At 43.6% G+C, this 25,354-nt stretch overlaps 3 protein-coding genes across 9 annotated transcripts in view; 2 read left to right on the top strand and 1 right to left on the bottom strand.

The window, feature by feature from the left end:
• Nucleotides 1-3,785, top strand: part of LOC135523654 (brain-specific angiogenesis inhibitor 1-associated protein 2-like protein 1) — a 44,702-nt gene extending 40,917 nt beyond the window's left edge. For all 3 annotated transcript variants that reach the window (XM_064950467.1, XM_064950468.1, XM_064950465.1), the window contains 2 exons: nt 2,010-2,050; nt 2,182-3,785. In XM_064950467.1, coding sequence (XP_064806539.1) covers nt 2,010-2,050; nt 2,182-2,254 — 114 coding nt within the window. In that variant the 3' untranslated portion in view covers nt 2,255-3,785. The remainder of the gene's footprint in view (nt 1-2,009; nt 2,051-2,181) is intronic.
• Nucleotides 3,786-4,407: 622 nt separating this feature from the next.
• Nucleotides 4,408-20,367, top strand: LOC135523651 (tectonin beta-propeller repeat-containing protein 1-like). Of its 5 annotated transcripts, none has more exons than XR_010452843.1 (25): nt 4,408-4,539; nt 6,204-6,436; nt 8,453-8,635; nt 8,849-8,971; nt 9,126-9,251; nt 9,461-9,635; nt 9,824-9,924; nt 10,016-10,117; nt 10,282-10,433; nt 10,566-11,155; nt 11,338-11,483; nt 11,623-11,778; nt 11,861-12,010; nt 12,305-12,462; nt 12,706-12,830; nt 13,193-13,392; nt 14,238-14,317; nt 14,464-14,520; nt 15,988-16,162; nt 16,312-16,447; nt 16,729-16,821; nt 16,944-17,050; nt 17,193-17,312; nt 17,482-18,398; nt 18,431-20,367. XR_010452843.1 is itself a non-coding variant. In XM_064950463.1 (24 exons), the coding sequence occupies exons 2-24, from the start codon at nt 6,212-6,214 to the stop codon at nt 17,659-17,661; spliced, it is 3,660 nt and encodes a 1,219-aa protein (XP_064806535.1). In that variant the 5' UTR covers nt 4,408-4,539; nt 6,204-6,211; the 3' UTR covers nt 17,662-20,367. The 5 variants fall into 5 exon arrangements, 1 of the variants encoding a protein (XP_064806535.1); XR_010452845.1 differs by having other exon boundaries at nt 17,482-18,462; nt 18,655-20,367; XR_010452844.1 differs by having other exon boundaries at nt 17,482-18,526; nt 18,655-20,367.
• A 9-nt stretch (nt 20,368-20,376) lies between these two features.
• On the bottom strand, nt 20,377-25,269 carry LOC135523653 (class A basic helix-loop-helix protein 15-like). Its single transcript, XM_064950464.1, has 2 exons — nt 25,137-25,269; nt 20,377-22,419 (listed from the first exon to the last, which is right to left on the bottom strand). The coding sequence occupies exon 2, from the start codon at nt 22,382-22,384 to the stop codon at nt 21,803-21,805; it is 582 nt and encodes a 193-aa protein (XP_064806536.1). The 5' UTR covers nt 22,385-22,419; nt 25,137-25,269; the 3' UTR covers nt 20,377-21,802.
• Between the last annotated feature and the right edge of the window lie 85 nt (nt 25,270-25,354).

The raw sequence follows: 25,354 nt of genomic DNA, 5'->3' as shown, positions 1-25,354 counted from the left end.
TTTCCCCTGGGCTAGTTAGGGATGTACTCCCACCCCCAGGAACACATTAAGCTAGGTCATGACAGAAACAGGGTTTTGAGGTTGTGTGTTAATGTAATCCCTGTCTGCCACACTCTCAGCTTTCCCAATAGGAGAACCCTTTTTGATTCAGGTAGAAACCTTTTAGGTTCCATGTAGAACTCTTTTGGACTTCATGTAGTACTCTCTTTGTAAAGGGTTCTAAATAAAAACCCAAAATGGTTCTACCTGGAACCAAAAGGGTTCTTCAAACGGTTATCATATAGGGACAGCCAAAGAACCCTTATAGGTTCTAAATAGCACATAAGTAGAGTGAGGTGGAGGAGGAGCAAGAGAGATAAAGAGAACGAGAGAGAGCTGTCACCTCGAAAAGACATTTAAAAAATGCTCCCTGCCTGGTTTTGTCTCTGCGTAGGAATGGAGGAAGGGACACAGAAAGGGAGGGAGGGAGGGAGGGAGGGAAGGAAGGAAGAAGGGAGGACAAGGGGGGTATAGGTCTACACAGAAATATTGCCTATCCACACAGCTTCAATTAGGACCTGCACGGTGTCAGCTGGTTTGAGAATGAAGTAATCAAGTAGTCTCTCTTTCTCCTCTCATTGCCTTTGTGTGCTGGAACTGCTGCCTCAGGGCTTTGAGAGAAATACACTGCTGTTAGGGATGTTATCGTAATAGAGTTGGCATCCCTCCCTCCCCTTTCTCTCCCCTCCTCTCCCCCATGCCCCCCCCCCATCTGCTCTTCTCCTTCTCTTTCTCTCTAACTCTCCTAGTTGCCTCCCCATCTGTTCTCTCCATTCCCCACCTCTCACCCTTTCCTTTCTAGAAGTCCCATACTTTCTTGCTTCCGTCCCCCCACTTCCATTTGATCATGTGATCGTAGAGAGATGACTTTGCTCTTTGCTTTGTTATTGTCGCTGCCAGATTGTTTAATGGTCTCTGATGTAAGCCACTCCATGGGGCCTCTCTCATAGGTGCCTCTGTGCCCTCACTTCTGGACACAGACTGCCCTCTAGTGGAATGTTAGGGTACTGGTTATGTCCTGAAGTAGTTTGAATAAGCCTACTACAGCAGTGTTCTTGTGCAGTACAAAAACTTAACAGCCTGCAGGCTGATCCACTGTTAGATTGTATCTTCAAAACATCAGATAAGGATACAAAATTAACACAACTTGGAGAGGGTTTGCTTACTCTCATCCATCATCAGATATTTTATTTTAATTTCTGAGAGTGCAGACCTTTTTTGTTAGATAGATACACGTTCATACATCCTAAAACATAGCTAAGTAATCAGCTCAGCATCTAATTTAAAACTATCTTCATCACTCTCACTTGTTTGGATTTACAATAAGATTTCCATCTACTCAGAGAAGAGGTGTTTCTAGAGAGTTTCTAGAGGTGTTTCTCGAGGTGTTTCTAGAGATGTTTCTAAAGGTGTTTCTAGAGGTGTTTCTACATATGTTTCTAGAGGTGAGCTGTGTGCTGGCCTTTCTAGACATTCTAGATTCCTGACTCCCAGCGTGAGGTCATGGTACACTCCGTCTCCGTACGACCCAGAGTTCTTCACTTGGGAGTGACACAACGACGATATGTGTTGACAGTTGACATCCTTATCCAACCTGTCTGACTAGAGACAACTAGAAGCAACCTTTCACACTCACAGCTGCATGGGAGGCAATACAACATGTACTAAATTTTTTATTTTTTTTAATTTTACCTTTATTTAACCAGGCAAGTCAGTTAAGAACACATTCTTATTTTCAATGACGGCCTGGGAACAGTGGGTTAACTGCCTGTTCAGGGGCAGAACGACAGATTTGTACCTTGTCAGCTCGGGGGTTTGAACTCGCAACCTTCCGGCTGCTAGTCCAACGCTCTAACCACTACGCTCTAACCACTAGGCTACCCTGCCGCCCCACAGCATGTATCAGCATGTATATGCACAGCATGTATCTTGACTTTTAAGTGTTTCTCTTTCTTTCATTTTGTAAACAGATCTCTCTACCCAATGGGGTTGGAAAGGCTCCCTTTCTGGGGTAAGTCATATAATAACTATGTTATAACATTATAACCTATCGCATGGATTATGCATTGATTTTGATGGGAAATTTGACCCCCAAAAAATAAGGATCTCACCTATTACAATGTGTTTTGAAATATTTTCCAGAGGTGGGAATCCCTTTGCCACTGTCAAACTGAGACCTACAGTGACCAATGACAGATCAGCACCAATCGTCTGATAACCAGGGATCATCCAGACAGAGGATTTATGAAGCTTGGAATCTCTGCGCCACCAACACTTCAGAATCACAGTCCGACAAGATGTCCAGAGCCTGGATTTTACTCTGCTTCAGAAAACCAGCTCCGTTGTTGCTCGGTCCGTTGCAACTGCATTGTAAAACAGACCAGTGAAGTGACAATAAATATGGGCAGTGCTGAGACAGACTAATATCCAGGCTACCTTCCTGACTCTTCAGCACTCAGATACAAAATGAATAATAATAATAATAATAATCTGTCTGTAGTAGTTGTGGGAATGATGGGAGAGAGACACATGTTGGGAAAAGAAGAGCTCAATTATTGTTTACTTTTTCATTATTACGTGCCCATTTTTAAATGGGGAGACTATTTGTGTAAACATATGAAACAAATTGAGTTTAAACAGTGAGAGTTTATGGAAGAATGAATATACCGACTAGGCACAGACATCCGTTCAGTGTCTATTTTTGATTGACAGTTGGCTGAGTTGTCAACTAATGTGAATTCAATGTGAAATCAACAAAAAAATTACACCATGTCATTGGATTTAGGTTCAAAGTTGGTTGAAAAAAAGACAAAATTCCCTTATATTGAAGACTTCACGCAAAATCCAATCTGTTTTCCATGCTGATTCAACTTCATCACAAATATGTTCTGTTGTTAAAATGACGTGGAAACAAAGTTGATTCAATCCATTTATGCCTAGCAGGTAGTAGTGTACATTTTTCAAATTAAAATAAGTGATTTTTGATTTGACATAGACTACTAAATGAATGTATTCTGAATGGGGAATGCATTGACATATGGACCCTGCCATGCCTTTTCTTCATACTTTTAGATGGTATTTTTTCATACTTGTTCAAAAGTTCATGATGTTTATACAATAATTGTAGGGTGGAAATTTATCTTTGGCTTTTCATGGTAAGCTAAAGGTTGTGTGCATACAAATACACAATTGTTGCAAATCACAATCACATTGTTTTGTGGTAGAAATACAGTATGAGCCATGCAGTATGTCAAAAGAGTCAACCGTTTTTAAAAATCTTCCTTCTGTGTAGAGTAATTCATGATACACACCACACTGCTGTCCATGCTAATTGATGATTACCATCTCAAATAAGTATTTGAAAAGAACACTGGACATGGTTCCTCCTCTTCTATCTCTGTTCAGATACTGATGTGTATTGTTTTCATTCTCTAAAGGTGAGAAGGAAAAGGATGTAACATGATGTTCTGTCCTTGTCCTCAAGTTTTGTAAATATATCATGGGCAAAATGGTTGTCTGAAAAAAAAAAATATATATATATATATTTCTTGGCACCATGTAGACTAATGTAATGTTATCTCACAGTGAAACAGGATAAACCTTACATGGTCCTTAATATATTGGCTTTGCAATGTACTGCCATAGCCTACTGTGTATCTATATGAAGACTTGCATAATAATTGAAAATGTTGTTCATCCCTTAATACACGAGATGAAATGGAGAATAACAAGCTTTGGTTGTCTTTTATTGAATTAGTCGTTTTTTATATTGAATGAATGTGTAGGCTACCATTCTTTCCGGCCCCATAGTAAATTACTTTAAGTTACGTTAATTTGATTAACATAAACACACACACATAAATATTTCAATAAAGATGTCTATGTTTACCACAATTGTCACTACTATTGTGTCAGGTCATAAGACACATTTAGAAGGAAAAGCATGAGACAACACTGGGGATTGTCAGTAGAACATTACTGTCCATGCCTAGGGAATTCTATAACATCCACTCTCTAGTGGTTATATCCAGTGTATGTTTGTCTGTCTGTCTGGGGGTGTTGGTGGTAAAGCCCATTTCTGTTCAAACCAAATTGACTTTTACGTTTTGTCCATTTAGCAGACTTACAGTCAGTGCAACAGCACATCACAATCACTTTAAGTAAAACGTTCCTCAATAAAACAGCTATCAGCAAAATCAGTTCTGGTAAGGAAAGACAAGAGCAATATTGTATTGTATTGTATTATATTAGATTGTATTACATTCTCCAATGTTATTATCCAGATCTTGTAATGCCCTATAATAACGAAACTACTATCATCGCCTACTGGACAAATTCAGCCATTGGTTCATTTGGTGCAGCAGCCAATCCGCGTTTACAGTAAAACACCACACTTCCTGTTTCGGATTAAAGAAAATATCGCAATTAATGGTATATTCAATCTGATATGACGAATGAATTGCAGTGACTTACCATACCGTTTATGAGAGAGAACACACGGTAAGGGATGAGATATTGCTAACTATTACATGTATTGCTGTGCTTTAGTGGTAAGCCTCCCTGTAACGCTTAAAGATCAATGTCAAGCTAATATTTACTCAGTGCTAGCTAGGCCATTCATTGTATGTATAGTCATGCCACGTTTGTAATGTTGAGTGTCCTTCATGTGGTTGTAGATTTGCTGATAGCAGTAGTCAGCTGTTATGCAACAACTGCAGTCTACCTGTGATAAGTTTAGCATGCTAACAGTAGACTACTTTGTAAACCAACCAAAAGCTTAGCTACTATGTGTCACATAGGTGCCCGATAATCAACAATGTATCAATGTTGATCAATCGCCATCCTATTACAATGTAGCAAACGTAATTCATGTGCCACAGTATTTTCTCAGTGATTGACAATGTTGCCGTTTAGCAAGTAGCAGTATCTAGAGACTCTCGAGTTAATTGGGCGAGTCACTAGATCAGATCGCAGCTTGCTTCAGATAGTATACAGGTTTATCTCTCTGGCTAGTTTATTGATTGCTTGTGACAGGGGCTACAACTTCGTAGAGCATCCCTCGCCCCAGGCATTACATAACGTACTGGGACCAGGATAGGATGTAATGGGTTGCCTCGCCTAGACACTGGTGTAAGGTCAGTTTTGCCTTTTACCCAGCGGTGGAACAAGTACTCAATTGTCATACTTGAGTAAAAGTAAAGGTAAGGTAATAGAAAATGACTCAAGTGAAGGTGAAAGTCACCCAGTAAAATACTACTTGAGTAAAAGTCTAAATGTATTTGGTTTTAAATATACTTAAGTATCAAAAGTGAATGGAATTGCTAAAATGTACTTAAGTATCAAAAGTAAAAGTATAAATAAGTTCAACTGACTTATATTATTAAGCAAACCAGACAGCACAATTTCCTTTTTATTTATTTATTGTTGGATAGCCAGGGGCAAACGCCAACACTCAGACATCATTTACAAACAAAGCATTTGTATTTAGTGAGTCTGCCAGATCAGAGGCAATAGGGTTGACCAGGGATGTTCTCTTGTGTGAATTGGACCATTTTTCTGTCAAAATGTAACGAGTACTTTAGGGTGTCAGGGGAAATGTATGAAGTAGGAAGTACATTATTTTCTTTAGGAATATAGCCAAGTAAAAGTTGCCAAAAATATAAAAAGTGAAGTACAGATACCCCAAAAACTGACTTAAGTGGTACTTTAAAGTATTTTTACTGAAGTACTATACACCACTGCTTTTACCCATACATGGATAGATGGAATAGAGGCAGACTCTGTACTACAGCTTCTTCTGCACTCCTCCAGAAGAGAGACGAGGCAGGGCCAAGGGCCACGAGGGAGAGCTGAAAAGAAGGTCAGCAGTGAGCATGCTGATTCAGACTCACTAGCCTGCTGGCTATCCTAGCTACATCACTGGACTGTTTTAATTAGAAATAGGATTTCTGTATTATTAGACTAAGCAGTTTGGCTGGGTGTGTGCCTCGTAATGAGGGTAATTTGAGGGAACTCACTTTCTCTTTTTCTTCCTCCATACACCCTTTATGCTCCTCCCTCTCTGTGACCTCTGCTATTTGTCCATCCTCCTCTTCCCCATTTCTCACCCCTCTTTCCAAATGAAAACAAGGCATCTTTCTTTGTTATGTCTTCCTTCTCCCTAGGCCTGACCATGTCTGTGTCCCTGCTGTGGGCAGTGGATGTGTACGGGCGCGTTTACAGCCTGTCCACCGGAGGGCAGCAGTGGGAGCAGTGTCATGATGCCGTGTTAGAGTTTAAGAGGGTGACAGCAGTACAGCAGTGTTGCTGGGGTATCGCCTGTGACCACCACATCTACCTGAATGTCCACTCTAGTGATGTACCCATACGCTACCAGGAGGAGACATACGAGAACCAGGTACATGGTGTCGTGTCCTCGGGACGGACAGGTTTAGGGTCATGAAATATTGTGTGGATGAAGGGCGGGTGGGTACCGGACGGGTTGAATAAAGATATATTTTTTAGTAGAAAATCCATAAATGTATAATTATTGTGCAAGTCATATCTTTAGGCTACATTGAGGTTCTTCTTTCATTTATCACTTTCATTATCTGGGGTTAGTACAGTGAGGGGAAAAAAGTATTTGAACTCCTGCTGATTTTGAACGTTTGCCCACTGACAAAGAAATGATCAGTCTATCATTTTCTTGGTAGGTTTATTTGAACAGTGAGAGACAGAATAACAACAACAAAAATCCAGAAAAACGCATGTGAAAAATGTTATTCATTGATTTGCATTTTAATGAGGGAATGTTATGTGTGATTGTGAGACGCCATACAAATTTGACAGTCACAAGACGGGAACCTCTTAAAGATCGTACCCTTTTTTTAAAACATTTCCGCCTAAAATTACATACCCAAATCGAACTGCCTGTAACTCAGGACCTGAAGCAAGGCTATGCATATTCTTGATACCATTTTGAAAGGAAACATTTAGAAGTTTGTGGAAATGTGAAATGAATGTAGGAGAATTTAACACATTAGATCTGGTAAAAGATAATACAAACAAAAAAGCATGCGTTTTCAATTTTTTTGTTTAAAAGGCCATACATTGGGATAGGATTCTAGGTGTAATTTTGGCGTTGTACACAAGATGGCAGTAGTGTGTGTGCAACGTTTCAGACCTATCCAGTGAAGAATTACATCACTACACAATATTTTGTATCAAGTCTGCCCTGAGTTTGACCAAATGTGCCGAATTGGTCAATTTATACATTTTCAAGTACAAAACTATAGAGAGCATCCAAAAATACTAAGGGGGGTCTACTGTAATTTGAACACTGCAGTTAGATTAACAATAATTTAAGTTTCCTGCCCATATAAGACATGTTTATGTCTCGGAAAGTTGGCTGTTTACAACGTCATTCTAGTCACATTATTGCATATTGAGCAACAGTTTAGGGACCGATCCCGTAGAGGCTAAAATGGTACGTCAAGGGAACAGTAGGCGACTGTTCAGATGGGTTAAATGGATGGAATAATAGCCTAACTGAAATCTGGATACTGACTGTAGGTCTATAACCTTTCACATAACCTAATATAATATTAACTCTTGCAGAATTGAGCATTCCTTGCAGTACAATTATACACCACATGTTAATTTTGACTCTGGAACAGGAGTGAAGAAATATATTATTGATTTATTTCAGCATCTTGAGAGAATGAAATCGGTTAGTGACTGTAAAGATGCTATCTTTATCAGTATCATAAAAGCGGATACTATTTCAACCACATCAAATATGCATCCAAGCCGAACTGAAGTCTTATCAGCAACGTGTTGGGTCTATTTAACAGCTTTTAATTTTCATAAAACCAGTCAAACTGATTTTGCGCGGGAAATCTTTCCAGTTTTTTTTTTTGTGTTATTGCATTTTCTCCCTGGTCCATAAACGTTTTTGCTCCACTAGAGGAGCAGAGATGAAAGAGAAAACAAACTTTACCGACGTCAACTAGATTGAAGCATTCATTCTATCAATTTATGACATTATTCTGGCCACCAACTGTTTATTTAGTCTTCTAGGGCAACAAGTAATGATAGAAGAGAAGCTGTATGTGTCTAATTATAGACAAGTTGACTAACTACCAAAACGTCAGAAAACATAAGCAGAAACGTAGGACTATCTAAAAAGGCCTGTCAAAAGATTATTCTTCCCCTGACTGTACAGTGCATTTTCTATATTTGTGGGTTAGGGTTGGGTGCAGATTTTCACTTTATCATATATAGTCGGGCGTTTGCAGGTGGGTTATTAGAAATTGCGGGTGGGTGTACAAACAGCTGACCTGCGCATCACTAGTGTGTGTGTGTGTGTGTGTGTGTGTATATTTGTGCTTCTTTTGCACCTGCTGCATTTATGATTCTTGTAACTCTCTCTCAGCGATGGAATCCCAAGGATAACTTCTCGGATCACTTGTTGCCGAGCGACCGCTGGCATTGGAGTGACATCACAGGGCTGGAACACCAACCCCTGGACAGTTTCCTTCTTCCCTCCACCAACTGGGAGTGGGAGGGGGACTGGTACATCGACGAGAACTTTGGAGGAGAACCCACAGAGAAAGGAGTGAGTGTCTGTCGTTCTTCGCTGTTTTTCTCACACTCTCACTCTCTTTCTCTTTCTCGCTGTCTTTTCGTTATCTTTCTCTCTTGTCTCCCCATTTTAGACTTTCCCTCTGTTCTCACCTTCTCTCTTTCCCTCTCTCTTTCCTTCACTCCCTCTATGTCCTTGTTTTACCCTCACCTACGATGATGCATCTGTGAATGGATTTGTCTGCAGGGTTGGACCTATGCCTTGGACTTCCCTGCCACCTACATCAAAGACAAGAAGTGGAACTCGTGTGTCCGTCGCCGGCGATGGATCCGGTACAGGAGGTACAAGGCCACAAACACCTGGGCCAAGGTGTGTATTTGGAGCAATATAATCACCTGCCACAACTAGGATGTAACTGTATGCCTCTGCTGTGAATTTTTTCTTTGTGTACTGAACTGTACTCATCATGTACTGTAGGTTTGTTTAGGCCTGTGTGTTGACCCGTATCTCTATGTGTTACCAGATCCCATCTGAGGGTCACAGTGGTCCCCTGCCAGACCCCTTTAATGACATCAGCTGTGGGGGCTGGGAGATCAGTGAGGAGCCCAGGGGGAGGCTGTCTCTGTGGGCTGTCTCTCTACAGGGCAAGGTATTACATGCGCACACACATAAATGCACAAACACACTAATACATGCACACACACATGAATGGCATGGACACACGCGCACACACAGCTCAGAGGGGGAGGTCATATCTCCAGAGATCACAAAACACACACATACAACACATGTATTTCTAAACGAACAAATCAATTTGATTGACTAATTGCCTGTGTGTGTTTTGATCTTGGTCATTAGGTGTGGTTTCGTGAGGGTATCCACCACCACAGTCCAGAGGGGGAAGGCTGGGAGGAGGTGTCTCTGCCTGGGGAGGTAGTGCAGATCAGCTGTGGTCCCGGGGACCTGGTTTGGGCTGTGCTCTGGGAAGGACAACTCATCGTCAGGGAGGGCATCACCAGAGACTGCCCACAAGGTGGCTGGTTAACAGAGGAAGTGTGTGTGTGTGTATTCGTGTTAGAGGGAGAGAGAGCGAGAAGGAGAGAGAGAGAGACATAGAGAATGAGAGGCCGCATGTTTGTGTCTGTTTGTGTGTGTGCAAGGGAGAGAGAGAGCCTGAGATTGTGTCTAATGGTGTCTTTCCTCCTCTTCTCTCTCTACCAGGCTCGTCCTGGGTGGTGGTGGACTCTCCCAACCCAGAGGCCGGGGCCATCCACGTAGCTGTGGGGGACAACGTAGTCTGGGCCGTCACCAAGGACAACAAAGTAAGACTACATGAAACACTCTCATGTATGCTCTCTAACGCTTCCCTTGTCAGCAGTATGTTCCTGATGATTATCTCTCTGTATCTGTCAGGTATGGTTCAGGCGTGGCATCAACTCCCATAACCCATGTGGTTCAGGCTGGATCGGGATGGTCGGGGAGATGGTCATGGTCAACGTGGGCCTCAACGACCAGGTAAGGATTTGATCAATGTTTATTAACAGACCTTCTAATAGATTGTCTGGTAAGTTCTCTGAGTGTGGTTTATAAAGATTCACTTGTCGCTGTCCATAGTGCTGAAACATGTTTGGTCGGGCATTCTACACAGGTCAATGTATGTTTATTCTCACTCTGTCCAGGTGTGGGGTATCAGCTGTGTGGACCGGGCAGTGTATTTCCGTCAGGGTGTGACCTCCAGTGAGTTGAGTGGTAAAGCCTGGAAGGCTGTCAACGTGCCCCGAGACGGAGACATCAGGTCCCACTCCTCTGCCAGCATTAGCAGTCTGCACAGGTGGACATGGACACGGAATACTGTGACACATTTCCAATGCTTGGGCAATCTCATCTCCATAAAACGATTAGCCAAACAGTCTGCTGGCTGGGTGCTCTGCGTAATACTAATATCTCTCTTCCTGTCCCACAGTGCTGGTTGTTTCTTCAGTGGTGAGGTACAAGCCCAGTCTGTGATGAGTGAAGACTTGGACACAGAGGGCGGTCCACAGAGGGCGGTCCTAGAAGTAGGGGCATGCCCCTCCTCTCCTCCCCCCAAGCCCCCTCCCATCGACCCCGACGTCCCCAAACCACGCATCCCTAAGGTCACCAGCGACAGCTTCATCTCTGAGATGCTCTCCGACCGTGAGGTCAAACAGGAGGGGGCCACCGCTGCCACCACTGCCAGTCCCTCTATCCCAGAAGAGGAAGTCGCTCTTGGGGAACCAGAGGCCAAGTGTCCCCCTCCGGCTCTGGTTCTCTCCCCCAGCCTGTCTGGAGGGCTTGGGGACCCCCAGTGGAGTAACGTGGACCTGGAAGAGACCCAGACTCACCTGGCTGTGGGGCCTGCCGTGGTGAGAGGGGACTCGGCTGACACCTGTAGTCTGTCCTCGGTGGCCACCTACACCCTGTGTCAGGGGGAGTCGTATGGGGCAGATGAACACCCGCTCTGGGCATGGGTCAGTGGAGGAGGCTGTGGTGTGAACTGTCACTCCCAGCTCAACTGGTTCAACTCTGCCACAGGTGAGACACAGATGCTGTAGATATTGTATTTCTCCTGTATATTAAAACAAGCCTAGGGATATGCAAAACCCCAGCTCCAACTCGCAATTAAACTGCTTTTCCCTTGTTGTTGTTGAGCCACTGTAGTGTTTCCTCACACGTTGTTGATAAAGTTTGGACCTTTGTCTTATTGTCTCTCCCAGCCCTGGCATCATCAGTCCAGTCCATGAGTCTGTCCATCAGTCCAGCCCAGACAGCTGCCTGGCGGAAACAGATCTTTGAGCAGCTCAGCGAACGCTCTAAGAGAGAGATGGACCACTTTAAACACTACGAACAGGCCGTAGAACAGGTACCGACAACTTGAACGTTTACAACTGCTACTTTTTGGTTGCTTGTCTTGATTTAATGAGTTTTGTTTATGACTTGTCCTTGTTGTATAGACGCTGATTAGTCTCCCTCCCTCCCCTCCTTCTCTCCCTCCCTCCCAGTCTGTGTGGGTGAAGAAAGGGACCATGCAGTGGTGGAGGGACTGGAAGCCCCATAAGTGGGTGGACGTGAGGTTTGCCCTGGAGCAGTTCTCAGGACCAGAGGGAAACCAGGACGGCATCCTCTTCCTCTACTACAACTTCAACGAGGAGAAGAAGGTGAGGGGAGGGCCACAGTGCCTGTGTGTGGGTGTTTTCTGAGATGAGTTATTTAGTCCTCGTTTTCTCCTCCTCTCTCCAGTACCTGCATGCATTCATCAACGAGGTGACTATCTTGGTGCCGGTGCTGAATGACTCCAAACACACGTTTGCCATCTACACAGCAGAGAGGACCAAACAGAGGTGGCCTATCAGACTGGCTGCTGCCACTGAGGTGGAGATGCACGACTGGGTAGGTTATATGATCACTGTCTTCCATCTGAACCTGTCACAAAGTACAGTGCTCCCTTTTCACAGAATATCATATGTTTTATTCATAAGCAAATGTCATGCTAAATTATGGATGGCGAAAGGGTTATGCCACAAAGAACCAGACAATCTTTTTAAATAAACCTTTTATGTAGTATGACTTTGCCTATATGTAGGGCTTATGAAGACTTTATGTATGCTATATACGTCCTTTAGAAGTTGTAGTTTGGTAAAAGTGGGGCATTAATGTCTTGACTATGTTTCTCTGTACCCCCAGCTGGCCCTGCTGAGTGTGTCGTGCTGTGACTCCCGGGGGATCCAGGGTCCCCCCTCTAAACAAGCCATCTGGTCAGTCACCTGTAAAGGAGACATCTTCGTCTGTGAGCCTTCGCCTAGCCTGGAAGCCTGTCCCTACCCCACACCCTGCGACCAGATGTAAGACACATCCTCTGGGATGTTATCAATGCTTTATACAGGCTTGATAAATGAGACCTATGAAGACAAACCTGCAGTACATCGTGAATGAGTTATTTGTGGATAAATAGATGGATATTTATTGATCAGATATATGCACTTACAACTGAATAGTCTTAACTGATTAAACATTGGTTGAAAGTCACTTTTCTTTCTTTTGTCTCTAACCACATGTTGCTCTGCCCGGTCTGTGTGTGTTTGCAGGTTCTGGCGTCCGGTGGGGGGCCACCTACGTCTGGTGGAGTGTAATAGTCTGGGGGTGGTTTGGGGGGTAGGCTACGACCACACTGCCTGGGTCTACACCGGCTATGGAGGGGGATTCTTCCAGGGTAAACACATATATGCCAAACATAAACCTACTGGACTTAAAGCATATGCCAAACATAGCCACTAATGGGGAAACCAAACTGGCAACGTTGTGTGTGCGAGCATTGGAAAATTAATTAATTAGCCAGCTAGCTTAATGTCCATGAATGTTTATTTTAAGTGTTGAACAGTCCCCAAATTGATAAAGTTGGTTCACATTTAGATTTGTTATTTGTGTCGTGTGTCGTGATCGCGTCTGGTGGGGATAGACAAAATCAACATGCTCGTGGACATAAGTGCAGGTCCAGTTTGGTCAGGGTGAAAGGGTATTTATCAGCTCTACTTGATCTCAGCCCCTGACTATAACCTCTCTTGTCTTTGTCAGGTCTGGCCAGCAGCACAGATAACATCTTCACCCAGACAGATGTGAAGTGTGTCTACATCTATGAGAACCAGAGGTGGAACCCAGTAACAGGATATACCAACAGAGGCCTCCCAACAGACCGTTACATGTGGAGTGATGCAACAGGACTGCAGGAGTGTACCAAGGCCAACGCCAAACCTCCATCCCCTCACTGGACATGGGTGGGTACCACTAGCAGGACAAAATATGTCCAGTTCACCCTCAATAGAGCGCAATAGTAATGACAACTCTTTTGTAGGCACTAATTCTGCCATGGCTCGTTGGTCAAAGCCTATGGGGAAATGAATGGGAATTTTGTAGGAGTTTTGGATAAATAGAAAAAATAAGGTCTGTGGTTAACAGGTTTAGGAGACCGTAAACTTTAAAACGAGATTATCTTCATCAGCCAATGTCAGTCTTTCTTTCTTTTTTGCATTTATGTAATCAAAAACAAGCACATTAAAGGCTTCATAATTCATAAAGGTCACGGACTACAAGCTGGCGAGCTCTATGGACAATGTCACATTTGAACTTAAACATCCACACAGTAGCAGTAGATGTCTAAAACGGTCCTACAAACAACGCTTGTTATCATGACACAAGGCGAGACCCAGGCAGGTGGTTGGAGTCTTACCATCCTTATTAATCCAATAGGGGAAGGCAGGAGACTGGTCGTGGACAGGCAAAAGGGTACAAACCAGTTCAGAGTCCAAAAGGTACCGAAGGACAGGCAGAATCAAGGTCTGGCCAGGCAGGATGATCAGGCAGGATGATCAGGCAGGTGGGAAAGAAGTCCAGAGTCAGGCAGGAGTCAAAACCGGGAGGACTAGCAAAAGGAGTATGGTGAAAAACACTCTGGTTGACTTGACTAACATACTAGATGAACTGGCACAGAGAGTCAGGAAACACAGGGATAAATACACTGGGGAAACAAGCAACACCTGGAGGGGGTGGAGACAATAACGAGGATAGGTGAAACTGATCAGGGTGTGACACTTGTTTTGCTAACTGCTCTGTCTCTTATCAGGTAGCAGACTGGACCATTGACTATGGGATCTCCGGGGGGACAGACCGAGAGGGTTGGCAATACGCAGCTGATTTCCCAAGGTGAGTGTACCTAACCCTCCCCAATACATATTCATTGGTCTATCTATCACATCAAGCTGAATCTTTTCCCAGCTAGGAAAGCATCCATAATATTTGTTTACGTCACTGTCATGTATTTTCTCTCCCCTCTGTATGTACTCTTCCAGGTCGTATCATGGCCACAAGACCTTGAAGGACTTTGTTCGTCGTAGACGATGGGCCAGGTACTGTATGTACACAACAATGGCTCTGTTCCCTCATTCACTGTTTCTTTAGTCAGCACACAATAATAATATATAGCGCTTTTCATTACAAAGAGAATCTCAAAGACGCCGTTAAAAACAAACTAAACAAACGTGGAGATCTGGCAGGTCTAGCGATGGTCATCCGCAGCATCAGATGACGAGGTGTTGTTGAGCAGGGTAGTTCGGAAGGGCCGGGCAGTACTTCAGAGGATGGAGCTTTGATGGCATAGAGAGGGAGCAGCGTCAATCAGTTACTTAGACAAGCACGGTGCAGTGCATCAGGCACCTCATTCGTTGTGTACTTCTCCTCCTCTGTAGGTAGGCTGGATAGTCCACTACTGAAGTGTAGCACCCACCTAGGTGATACTCTAGGTAGAAAAATGGCCCGTAAGCACATATCTATGATCAGCTTTACTCTACCTAAATCCTAACCTTTGACATTGAGGGAAACACAATAACTGACCTTAGATTAGCTCTAGGACACAGTTCTTCAACCCTGGTCTTGGGGACCTACAGGAAGTGCATGTTTTTGCTCCACCCCAGTACACACACTTAATTAACTAGTGGTACACTGGTCTAGTTACGACTTATCTCCTATTTTAACAACCCTTGTAAACTGAAAAAGTATGTGGACACCTGCTCGTCGAACTTTTCATTCCAAAATCATGGGCATTAATATGGAGTTGGTCCCCCTTTTGCTGCTATGACAGCCTCCACTCTTCTGGGAAGGCTTTCCGCTAGATTTTGGAACATTGCTGCAGGGACTTGCTTCCACTCAGCCACAAGAGCATTAGTGATGTCGGGCACTGATGCTGGGCAATTAGGCCTGGCTCGCAGTCTGCATTTCAATTCATCCCAAAAGTGTGCGATGGGGTTGAGGTCAAAGCTCTATGCAGGACAGTTAAGTTCTTCCACACCAATCTCAACAAACTATTTCTGTTTGGACACAGCTTTGTGCACGGGGGCATTGTCAAGCTGTATCAAGAAAGGGCCTTCCCCAAACTGGGCTCCCGATTGGTGCAGCGGTCTACGGCACTGCATCGCAGTGCTAAGTCATCACTACAGACCCTGGTTTGATTCCAGGCTGAATCACAACCAACTGTGATTGGGAGTCCCATAGGGTGCCACACAATTGGCCCATTGTCGTCCAGGTTTGGCCGGTGTAGGCCGTCATTGTAAATAAGAATTTGTTCTTAACTGAATTGCCTAGTTAAAGGTTAAATAAAAACTTTTGCCACAAAGTTGGAAGCACAGAATCATCTAGAATGCTGTAGCTTTAAGATTTCACTGGAACTAAGGATCCTAGCCGGAACCATGAAAACCGCTCCAGACCATTATCCTGCTCCACCAAACTTTACAGTTGGCACTATGCCGAATCCACTAATTTGAAGGGCTGTCCACATACTTTTGTGTGTGTGTGTATATATAGTGTATTTCCTCTGACAGGAAGTGCAAACTGACGACCACAGGGCCGTGGCAGGAAGTCCCACCCATCCCGTTGAGTGACGTGACCATCGTCCTGTGTGGAGCTCAGAGCAGTGTTGAGCCGATCCCTCTGTGGGCCATCAGTAACAAGGGAGACGTGCTCTGTAGACTGGGGGTCACCCTACTGACTCCTGCTGTGAGTCTCACACACACACACACACACACACACACACACACACACACACACACACACACACACACACACACACATATGTAAACACACATGTTCACTGTGAATACGCACACATTGTATTTGATAACCGAAGTGGTTGTGTGTGTTCCTAGGGGACGTCGTGGCTTCACGTGGGCACAGACCAGCCCTTTAAGTCTATCTCCATCGGTGGGGCCAACCAGGTGTGGGCCATTGCCAGGGATGGATCTGCCTTCTACAGGGGCTCTGTGTCCTCAGAGAGCCCTGCAGGTCAGCCAGAGAACCACGCAGAACCCACACACTCTGACAGAACCCAGGGTTCTCCCTTCAGTCTTACTGCTAATCAACAGTTCAGTCAGTCACTCAAATGTATTTCTAAAGCTGTTTTTACATCAGCAGTTGTCACAAAGTGCTTTACAGTAATACTGTGGCTCAATTTTTCCTTTCTGGAGGAGCTTACCTCTCTGGGCTCTGGTTCATATCACAGAGATGCACCTTATGATGAAAGTAGACTAACCACTGGCTGTTTAATGTACTATTGCCCCCTGCAGGAGATTGCTGGTACCACATCCCCTGTCCTGAAAGACAGAAGCTCCAACAGGTGTCTGTAGGGAGAACGTCGGTCTACACTGTGGATCAAAATGGTACAACAGAAAATAATTTCATGACTTACTATGACACTTGTCTTTATTATCAGCTGTCTATTAGTTGTGCCATCGCAATGATTTATTTGTGTCATGATTTTAATTTGGTGCTCTCCATCCAGGTAACCTGTGGTTCAGACAGGGCCTGACTCCCAGCTACCCCCAGGGATCGTCATGGGAACACATCTGCAACAATGTACGCAAGGTCTCCGTAGGACCTCTAGACCAGGTGAGCAGAACCTACGATCTAAAACCTGGGTGGTTGTCGTCGGCAATAAGGAATCATAAAGACTTTCTCTTTTCTCAAAATTCAACGCTCTTGACTTTGCACTGAGTTGAGTAACTCAACCTTCCTCGTTGTGTTTGTGTAGGTGTGGATCATAGCTGACAAGGTGCAAGGCAGCCACAGTCTGAGCTGTGGGACAGTCTGCCACCGTTTGGGGGTTCAGCCCATGGAGCCAAAGGGACAGTCGTGGGACTACGGCATTGGGGTGAGACTCTTTAACCTTACCTCTAACCCTGACCCTAACCCATCAACATGCTTCTGAGACACCAATGACTTTGAAGGTTTTCTTGGTAGGGGGGCTGTCTGACTTTCTCTCTACGTCTGTTATCTTTCTCTCTCTCGCTCTCTTCCCCTCTTCCTCTCGCTCTCCTCAGGGTGGCTGGGACCACATCACTGTGAGAGGGAACTCCATTGAGGCTCCTCGTGTCCGTATGCCCTCCCTGACACCCTCCCTCACCTCCTCCCTAACGGACCCCCTCCGCCCCCCTCCACCCCGCAGCCTGCTCCCTGTCATGATCACAGAGATGGAGAATGGGAACGCTGTCCGATGTTAAACACACACACCTACAGTACTTGCTAGTGGACACTATCTCTGTTCTGTCTTCAGCCCAACTCTCTCTTCAGATACGCCACAATGCAACTACCCCACCATCCTCAGCTCTTCTGACCTATCACCTGGCTGTGTTAAAAGACCTTTGAACCCTATCTCTGCGCCCTCAACTTGACTCAACCAATCACCTTTTCTCTTTACAGCTAGCAGATCATGTTCAGTATTTCCCACATAGAGCACTAATGTCATTTTTAAACCGTGTCACTGAGTCTTTGAACATTGCGCTATTGTAATTTAAAGGTTAACTCAGCTGAAAGACGTTGCCACGAGCAGCACCGCAAATATTCAGATAAGCGAGATGCAAGTCACACACAGTATCTGCACATGTACACAGGATCATTTCACGCTGTTGGAGCGGTAGGTACGGATCGCTTCACGCTGTTGGAGCGGTAGGTACGGATCGCTTCACGCTGTTGGAGCCGTAGGTACGGATCGCTTCACGCTGTTGGAGCGGTAGGTACGGATCGCTTCACGCTGTTGGAGCGGTAGGTACGGATCGCTTCACGCTGTTGGAGCGGTAGGTACGGATCGCTTCACGCTGTTGGAGCCGTAGGTACGGATCGCTTCACGCTGTTGGAGCCGTAGGTACGGATCGCTTCACGCTGTTGGAGCGGTAGGTACGGATCGCTTCACGCTGTTGGAGCGGTAGGTACGGATCGCTTCACGCTGTTGGAGCCGTAGGTACGGATCGCTTCACGTTGTTGGAGCGGTAGGTACGGATCGCTTCACGCTGTTGGAGCGGTAGGTACGGATCGCTTCACGCTGTTGGAGCCGTAGGTACGGATCGCTTCACGCTGTTGGAGCGGTAGGTACGGATCGCTTCACGCTGTTGGAGCCGTAGGTACGGATCGCTTCACACTGTTGGAGCGGTAGGTACGGATCGCTTCACGCTGTTGGAGCCGTAGGTACGGATCGCTTCACACTGTTGGAGCCGTAGGTACGGATCGCTTCACGTTGGTAAAGAGTGGTAGGTACGCATCGCTTCACGTTGGTAGAGAGTGGTAGGTAGGGATCGCTTCACGCTGTTGGAGCGGTAGGTACGGATCGCTTCACGTTGGTAGAGAGTGGTAGGTACGCATCGCTTCACGTTGGTAGAGAGTGGTAGGTACGCATCGCTTCACGTTGGTAGAGAGTGGTAGGTACGGTTCGCTTCACGTTGGTAGAGAGTGGTAGGTACGGTTCGCTTCACGTTGGTAGAGAGTGGTAGGTACGCATCGCTTCACGTTGGTAGAGAGTGGTAGGTACGGTTCGCTTCACGTTGGTAGAGAGTGGTAGGTATGGGACCAAAACAAAGGAAATTGACCCACTATACTGTTTACTTTCTCCATCTACTTCATATATGAGTCTATGTTTAAATCTGTGCTCTTAAGATAACTTTGTTTTACTTATGGTTTTTGTTTGTTTGAATATTTTTTATGTGTGTGTTTGGTGTGTACGGTATTATGTGAGTAGATTTTTTTTATTTTTATGTTATGTTGGTAATTGATTGATCTTTTTAAAATAATGTGTTTTGGGGATATATTCAATGTGACTGGGGCGACGTTAAGATGGGTAAGAAAGCATCACTGTCGGCCCAATTACTTGTGACTTATTATAAAAAGTCTGTATCAGGAAGTTACAGTACTTACTACTTTGTACCTGCTGGCAACAGGTCGAGATTCTACTGGAGTCGCACCAAAAACAAGAAGGATTTATTTAACGAGAACTTTTGTTATTAACGTTTGATAACACATGATGCTTTTACAGTTCTAGGCCTTCCCCCTGAATGGTTTGTATCTGTGATGGCCACAGTAAAGTGTTTGTAGGCCCATGTATTTTTGACAGCACTCGAAAAGAAAGTATATATTCTTCTTTTCATGAAAAATGTGCAATGTGTAGTTCTACACTGGACCAAAGTGTGAATTGCTTGGAAAGTGATGTCTTTGAGGAGCTTTAAAGTTTATCTGTTTATTTCTCAGGAAAATAAGAGTTCTCCTAAATGCTATTATTGGCATGTTTTTGACCTTCTACGATTGTAGCAGTAATGACTGACAGGCAACACACGTGAAAGGTTAGGTGGAAAGAACAAATAAATATTTTTGTTATAAATCTGTATATGAGTTCAGTATAAATGTTTTAATGGGGATATTTCAAGGTTGGTTATTGTACGTTGGTATATAAAAAGGTAAAATATTAGTCCTATGAACTATTATCCATAAACCACAAAAGCTGAAACTAGCACATTTGGGCATTAATTGATCTTACTTCTCTACATGGAAACCATAAGCCAATAGCTATCACTGATATACTGGAACTACAAATAATTGATTGTACAGAAAACTGTCTGTGAAAACTCTCACTTTATCTTCCTATGGCAGTTCCTAATACAAATGCGTTTTTTGATAATGTTTCACTTACTACTGTTTAGAGCGGTACATGCTTGTCATGCTGTGGTGTACCCCTTCACCTTCCAAGCTTTAAGTGTTAGGTCTAGAGGAGGACTTGTCCGTTTAAAAAAATGATTCCATTGTTTTTATTGATTATAATGTCAATTAAAATACTATAATCAGGTACTATTCTAATCCCAACAAGGCTGTTATTGATGAGTATATTTCTTCCTTCCAATAGTGTGCATGGTCAATGTCCTCTCAATAAATGTGATTATTGACAAGGAAGATTATTGTATTTCTTTTATTCTCATGATCCAAGACTCGGAACTCAGGCTACAAAGATATTACAGTATAATTCAAACACACATTGTAAGAGCAACATAAATATGTCTTCATTATCAAATTCACCTGTTACACACACACACCCACTATTTTTATATAATAACCCAGACGCTTTTATCCAAAGTGACTTACTGTCATGCATCCATACATTTTTCATACACGTGTTCCCGGGAATCAAACCCACTATCCTGCCATTGGAAGGACCCTTTTACAGCTCTGTAAATACACTTGCAAGATACCATTGCAGTTTGGAGATGGGTCATAGAGAGCACTTGGTCAACACATCAATTCTGACATGTACAAATATATATCTCTGCAGAGCCTGTGGGTCTAGTGGTAACTGCCGGCTTCCCCACCGAAGGCATGGGTTCAATTCCCTGCTTCAATCCTTCAAACTGTTTTTCCCACATGTATACATATATCTACAGTCATAACGATTCGCACTTCATTTAAATGATGGTGTGTTTTTGTTTCCTTACTTAAAGAGTACAGTATTTGACTAAAGTCTGTAGGACCAGTCTATTTAAGCATATCCTTGTCCTGTATGTGACTGTTGTGTCCAGAGGTAGTGCTCAGCAGGGAAAACCAAACGTTGGTCCTAAAAGGTTGAAAACAAGTCTTCATCTACAGCAGGGGTGGCCTGTCCTATCTACACAGCTTGTGGCCCCTGAGGGCCACAGTGTATGCTGGTTTTTAGTTAGAGAATGAACTATACTTTGACAATCAGTTATTTTACATTGTTGACCAATTAACTACAGTAATCAGCAGTTAGAAAAAATTAATGAAAATAAAAGACAATGAAATGAAACAGATTAAATAAAATGGCGCTGAATTGTTCTTTGACGTTGGTCAGTCAGAAGTCTGTCCACTCTTGGTTCTCACCACCAATCAGAGTCAGAATCCAAGTGATATGTTTTATCATGGTCCTCTGGGTATTCTGTCTGTCACTATTCATGTTAGGCCTATGTCTAGACTGGCAAAGTCCACAGGTGCTTTGCTTCAGCCAGCCAGTCAGGTGGGAGGATGCTGTCTGTGTCTTCACTTATACTCCACCATTATATTCTCTTAGAATTCATGTCAAGGGTATGGTGCTAAGAATCACCTCCCACCACTGTCTAATAGAGTCACTGAGTCAAAGTTCTTATATGCTCCATTTAGTGCATGGTGATGTCAGGTATGTCACTATAGCTCACTAGCTTGGCGGAGTATAAGGCTGCATCTCAGATGACAATCTTTCCCCATACAGTATACTACTTTCGGTCATAAGTACAGTAGCAGTGCACAATATGGGAGATAGTGTCAGTTGAGATTCGCTCCCCAAGTCAAGCATGAATGCTCCAACCCTTCGGCTGTTGAGTTAGCACCTGCTAGCCGTTAGCTTTCCTGGCTAAAGCTGTGAATCTGGGTGAGGAACTGAGACAGGCTCTCCTCCCCATCCTCCTCGAGGTGCTGCTGGTAACACTGGAGCAGTCTGGCAGTGCTAGCCTCTGTCGGTGTCTCCCCGGGGGGCAGGCGGGCGCTGGACATCCCCAGGATGATGGTGGTCAGGGACTTGATGTAGTTCTCGGCCAGCGTCAGCGTCTCGATCTTGGAGAGCTTCTTATCCATTTTGACATGCGGGATGGCCTCTCTGAGGGCCTGGAAAGCGTTGTTAAGTTTGTGCATGCGCTGGCGCTCTCGCTCGTTGCTCTCCAGCCGCCGAACGTTGCGTTCTTTGTTGCTGTTGTGAGACCGTTGGCGTCTGTGGGGGTTGTGGGTGGCACCCCCTCCTCCTCTACCTTGCTCGAGGTCCCCGCCCCTCAGGACCCCCCTCCAGGAGCCTCCGATATGGACCGAAGCCTCAGAGCCCTCTTGTTCGCTAGAGCCTGGTTCACTGGTGTCACTGGTCTCTGGTTCGGGGTCTGGCTCAGTCCAGGGTTTTCTGGATGACTTAGCGGCCTTCCCTTTAGACTTCATCCTTCAACCTGATTCAGTGACCCCTCTTCCTCACACTGTCAAAAGCATTGAAAGATAAGAAAAACAACAACTGGTTATAGAAAGGGCTTGTCATGGAAGAAATGAGCAAACAAGGGGCAGGGCCTTTACCCTGAAGGCTATAGTGTTACAGTTGAGTTTAAACACTCAAGTTGGAATACCTGGCTTTTTGAGCACCATTTTATCCCCTTCCAATCTCCTGGCTTAGACTTGAGTTTTTATTATTATTCATAAAAAACACTAGAAATTGGCAACCCAATGAAGTTATAAATGCTGATTATACTGTATTTACATTGTAATTAGCTAATGGAACTAATCCTGCTGTTTACGATCCATAAGCATTTTACTGTACCGTTTACATCCTGTATCCTGACAAATAACCTTAGATTGATGAGTAATAATGAGGAGGGGTAGCCTAGTGGTTAGAGTGTTGGCCTAGTAACCGGAAGGTTGCGAGTTCAAACCCCCGAGCTGACAAGGTACAAATCTGTCGTTCTGCCCCTGAACAGGCAGTTAACCCAGTGTTCCCAGGCTGTCATTGAAAATAAGAATTTGTTCTTAACTGACTTGCCAGGTTAAATAAATAATGCTATTTTACAGTAAGACAGAAATATGGCCCTTTTATCATTGTTTCTATTCGCAGTTTAAAATTAAGATTTAAGAAACACAGCATCTATCTAATCAGCCAGTGTGTGAAAACACCATAATGTTGGTTGTGTAATCTCCACCTCTCTTATCCTGCTGCAGGCTTCCCAAGGCTCCAGATAATACCCGACTCAAGGTTACTCTCTTATAACAAACGAGCCAGAAAAGAACAGCACACGTTTGGTAGAGAGATTTTCCCCTGTGTATGCCATCTCATCATTTAAAAAACTTTTTAAGGATCTACGGGATCGGTGTCCCTATACCCAGGAGGTTGTTGCTAACCTGCGCTAATGTGACTAGAATGATGTAAGTAACAGCAAACTTTACAGGACATAGACATGTCTTATAAGGGCAGAAAGCTTACATTCTTGTTCATCTAACTGCACTGTCCAATTTACAGTAGCTATTACAGTGACAAAATAACATGCTATTTGAGGACAGTGCACAACAACAAAACACTTTTATTACGGCAACTGGTTTGATACATTCACCTCTGAAGGTAAATAATGTACTTACATTCAGAAATCTTGCTCTGATTTGTCATCCTCAGGGTCCCAGAGATAAAATGTAGCAAAGTTTTGTTTGATAAAATACATTTTTATATTCAAATGTAGGAACTGGGTTCTACAGTTTGAACCCCTGCTGTCTATACTGTTATGCTTCATCAGATGCTATTCATGTACCATGGTAACAGGTGAATACACTAATAATAATACATGGGACTTATATAGCACCTTTCAAGGACTCAAAGTTTTAAAAGTATTAATACGTATATCAGCCTAATCGAGGCGTAGATTACAACATATATTAAAGTGTTCGAACTTGCAACAATGCTGGGATTATTACTAATGCGACTTGGCGCATCCAATGGCAATGTCTGCGTTAGGTATTACGCCGGGAGCCGTCTGCTGATTTGACAGCTCCAACGCAGTTACACCTCTGACATCCCTTAAATAAAAACAATTAAACTGATATGCAGTTGCCAGTTATCGCAAGTTAAGACAGAACTGATTGAATCTAGCCCTAAATTGACAACACATATTTCCAGTGCATTTTTAAGGCATGTCATATTGACCAACAACTCAGTGTATCAATATAATGAAGTCTATTTTATATTAGCATTTAAAAGTATACATTTGACCTTTTTCTGAAGTTATTATCTAAGTTCTGAACCCAGTACCAGGACATTTTAGCCAAAATCCTGCTTGGCTCTGCCAGGAGGCTGAAACTTGGCCTCAAGTGGATCTTCCAGCAAGACAATAACCCCAAGTACCCATCAAAATCCACAAAGAAATTATTAATTGACCACAAAGTCTCCGGCCTTGAACCCCATTGAAAAGCTGTGGTTTGAATTGAAGAAGGTCCATACGGGCAGACAGAGGATATCAAGGATCTGGAAAGATTCTATACGGAGGAAAGGTCTTAAATTCCTCACACTGTGTTCTCCAATCTCATAAAACATATTAGAAAAAGGCTCAGGACCATCATCCTTGCAAGATGAAGTATTAAAAGGTATTGAAAACATGGGTGTCAATCTTTTTTTAGAAAAAAATATATTACTTGTTCATAAAACAAGTATTTCTCTGAGCAATTGTGTTCGTATAAAATTATATAATTTCATTTTTTTTTTGCATACTCAGAATTTGTATGATTTATTTCATACATTCTTTTTTTGCTCATCTTTATCAAGAGTGCCAATCATTTTGAACCTGATTGTATGTTTAGATGCATGGAGAATGTTCTACAAGTCAATAATACAAATGTAAAAAGAGAGGTGGCAAGTATATTTACTTTAGGGCCTCGAAACCCATTCTTTGTCAATAATTGGATTTAAACAAAACTTTTTAGGCTTGTAGAGACACTAATCAAGCATTAGCATTGTTACTTTGTTCCCCGGTCTCCCCTACTGTATGAATAAATGTTGTGACTCTCTCATACTCTCTTAATCCCACGCTCACCAATCATTTACATAAAGTAAACAGTTAGCCTTCATCAAGTTGAGAAAACAGTGAACATCTTAAATTAATACAACTTCATTGGATTTCAATAAAGAGAAAAGGAATAGACAACAAATTGACATGTTAGTTACCTTTAAAAATGAAAGTAAGATGCCTGTGTATGTAGAAGAATAGTTTTCACCGTGAAACATCAATAATATCCTCAGAATTAAAGTTTCGGTTGAGTGGAAGAAGCGTCTGTCGTTCTGTTCCAAGGATGAAAGATAACTGTCGCATGTGAGGTACCTGTCGCTGCTGTAATGTACACGTTGCGCTCGCTTAGCCAATGGGAGTGCGCTCAGATTCCGGA

Source organism: Oncorhynchus masou, chromosome 31, assembly GCF_036934945.1.
Source record: "Oncorhynchus masou masou isolate Uvic2021 chromosome 31, UVic_Omas_1.1, whole genome shotgun sequence".
Classification (NCBI taxonomy): Eukaryota; Metazoa; Chordata; class Actinopteri; order Salmoniformes; family Salmonidae; genus Oncorhynchus; species Oncorhynchus masou.
This window is presented reverse-complemented; position numbering and strand designations above follow the sequence as displayed.

Coding starts and splice junctions, on each gene's coding strand:
- LOC135523651 (XM_064950463.1), top strand. CDS start 6,212: ATGTCTGTGTCCCTGCTGTGGGCAGTGGATGTGTACGGGCGCGTTTAC. Junction 13,393..14,237: donor CATCCCCTCACTGGACATGG/GTGGGTACCACT, acceptor GTCTCTTATCAG/GTAGCAGACTGGACCATTGA. Junction 14,318..14,463: donor TACGCAGCTGATTTCCCAAG/GTGAGTGTACCT, acceptor GTACTCTTCCAG/GTCGTATCATGGCCACAAGA.
- LOC135523653 (XM_064950464.1), bottom strand. CDS start 22,384: ATGAAGTCTAAAGGGAAGGCCGCTAAGTCATCCAGAAAACCCTGGACT.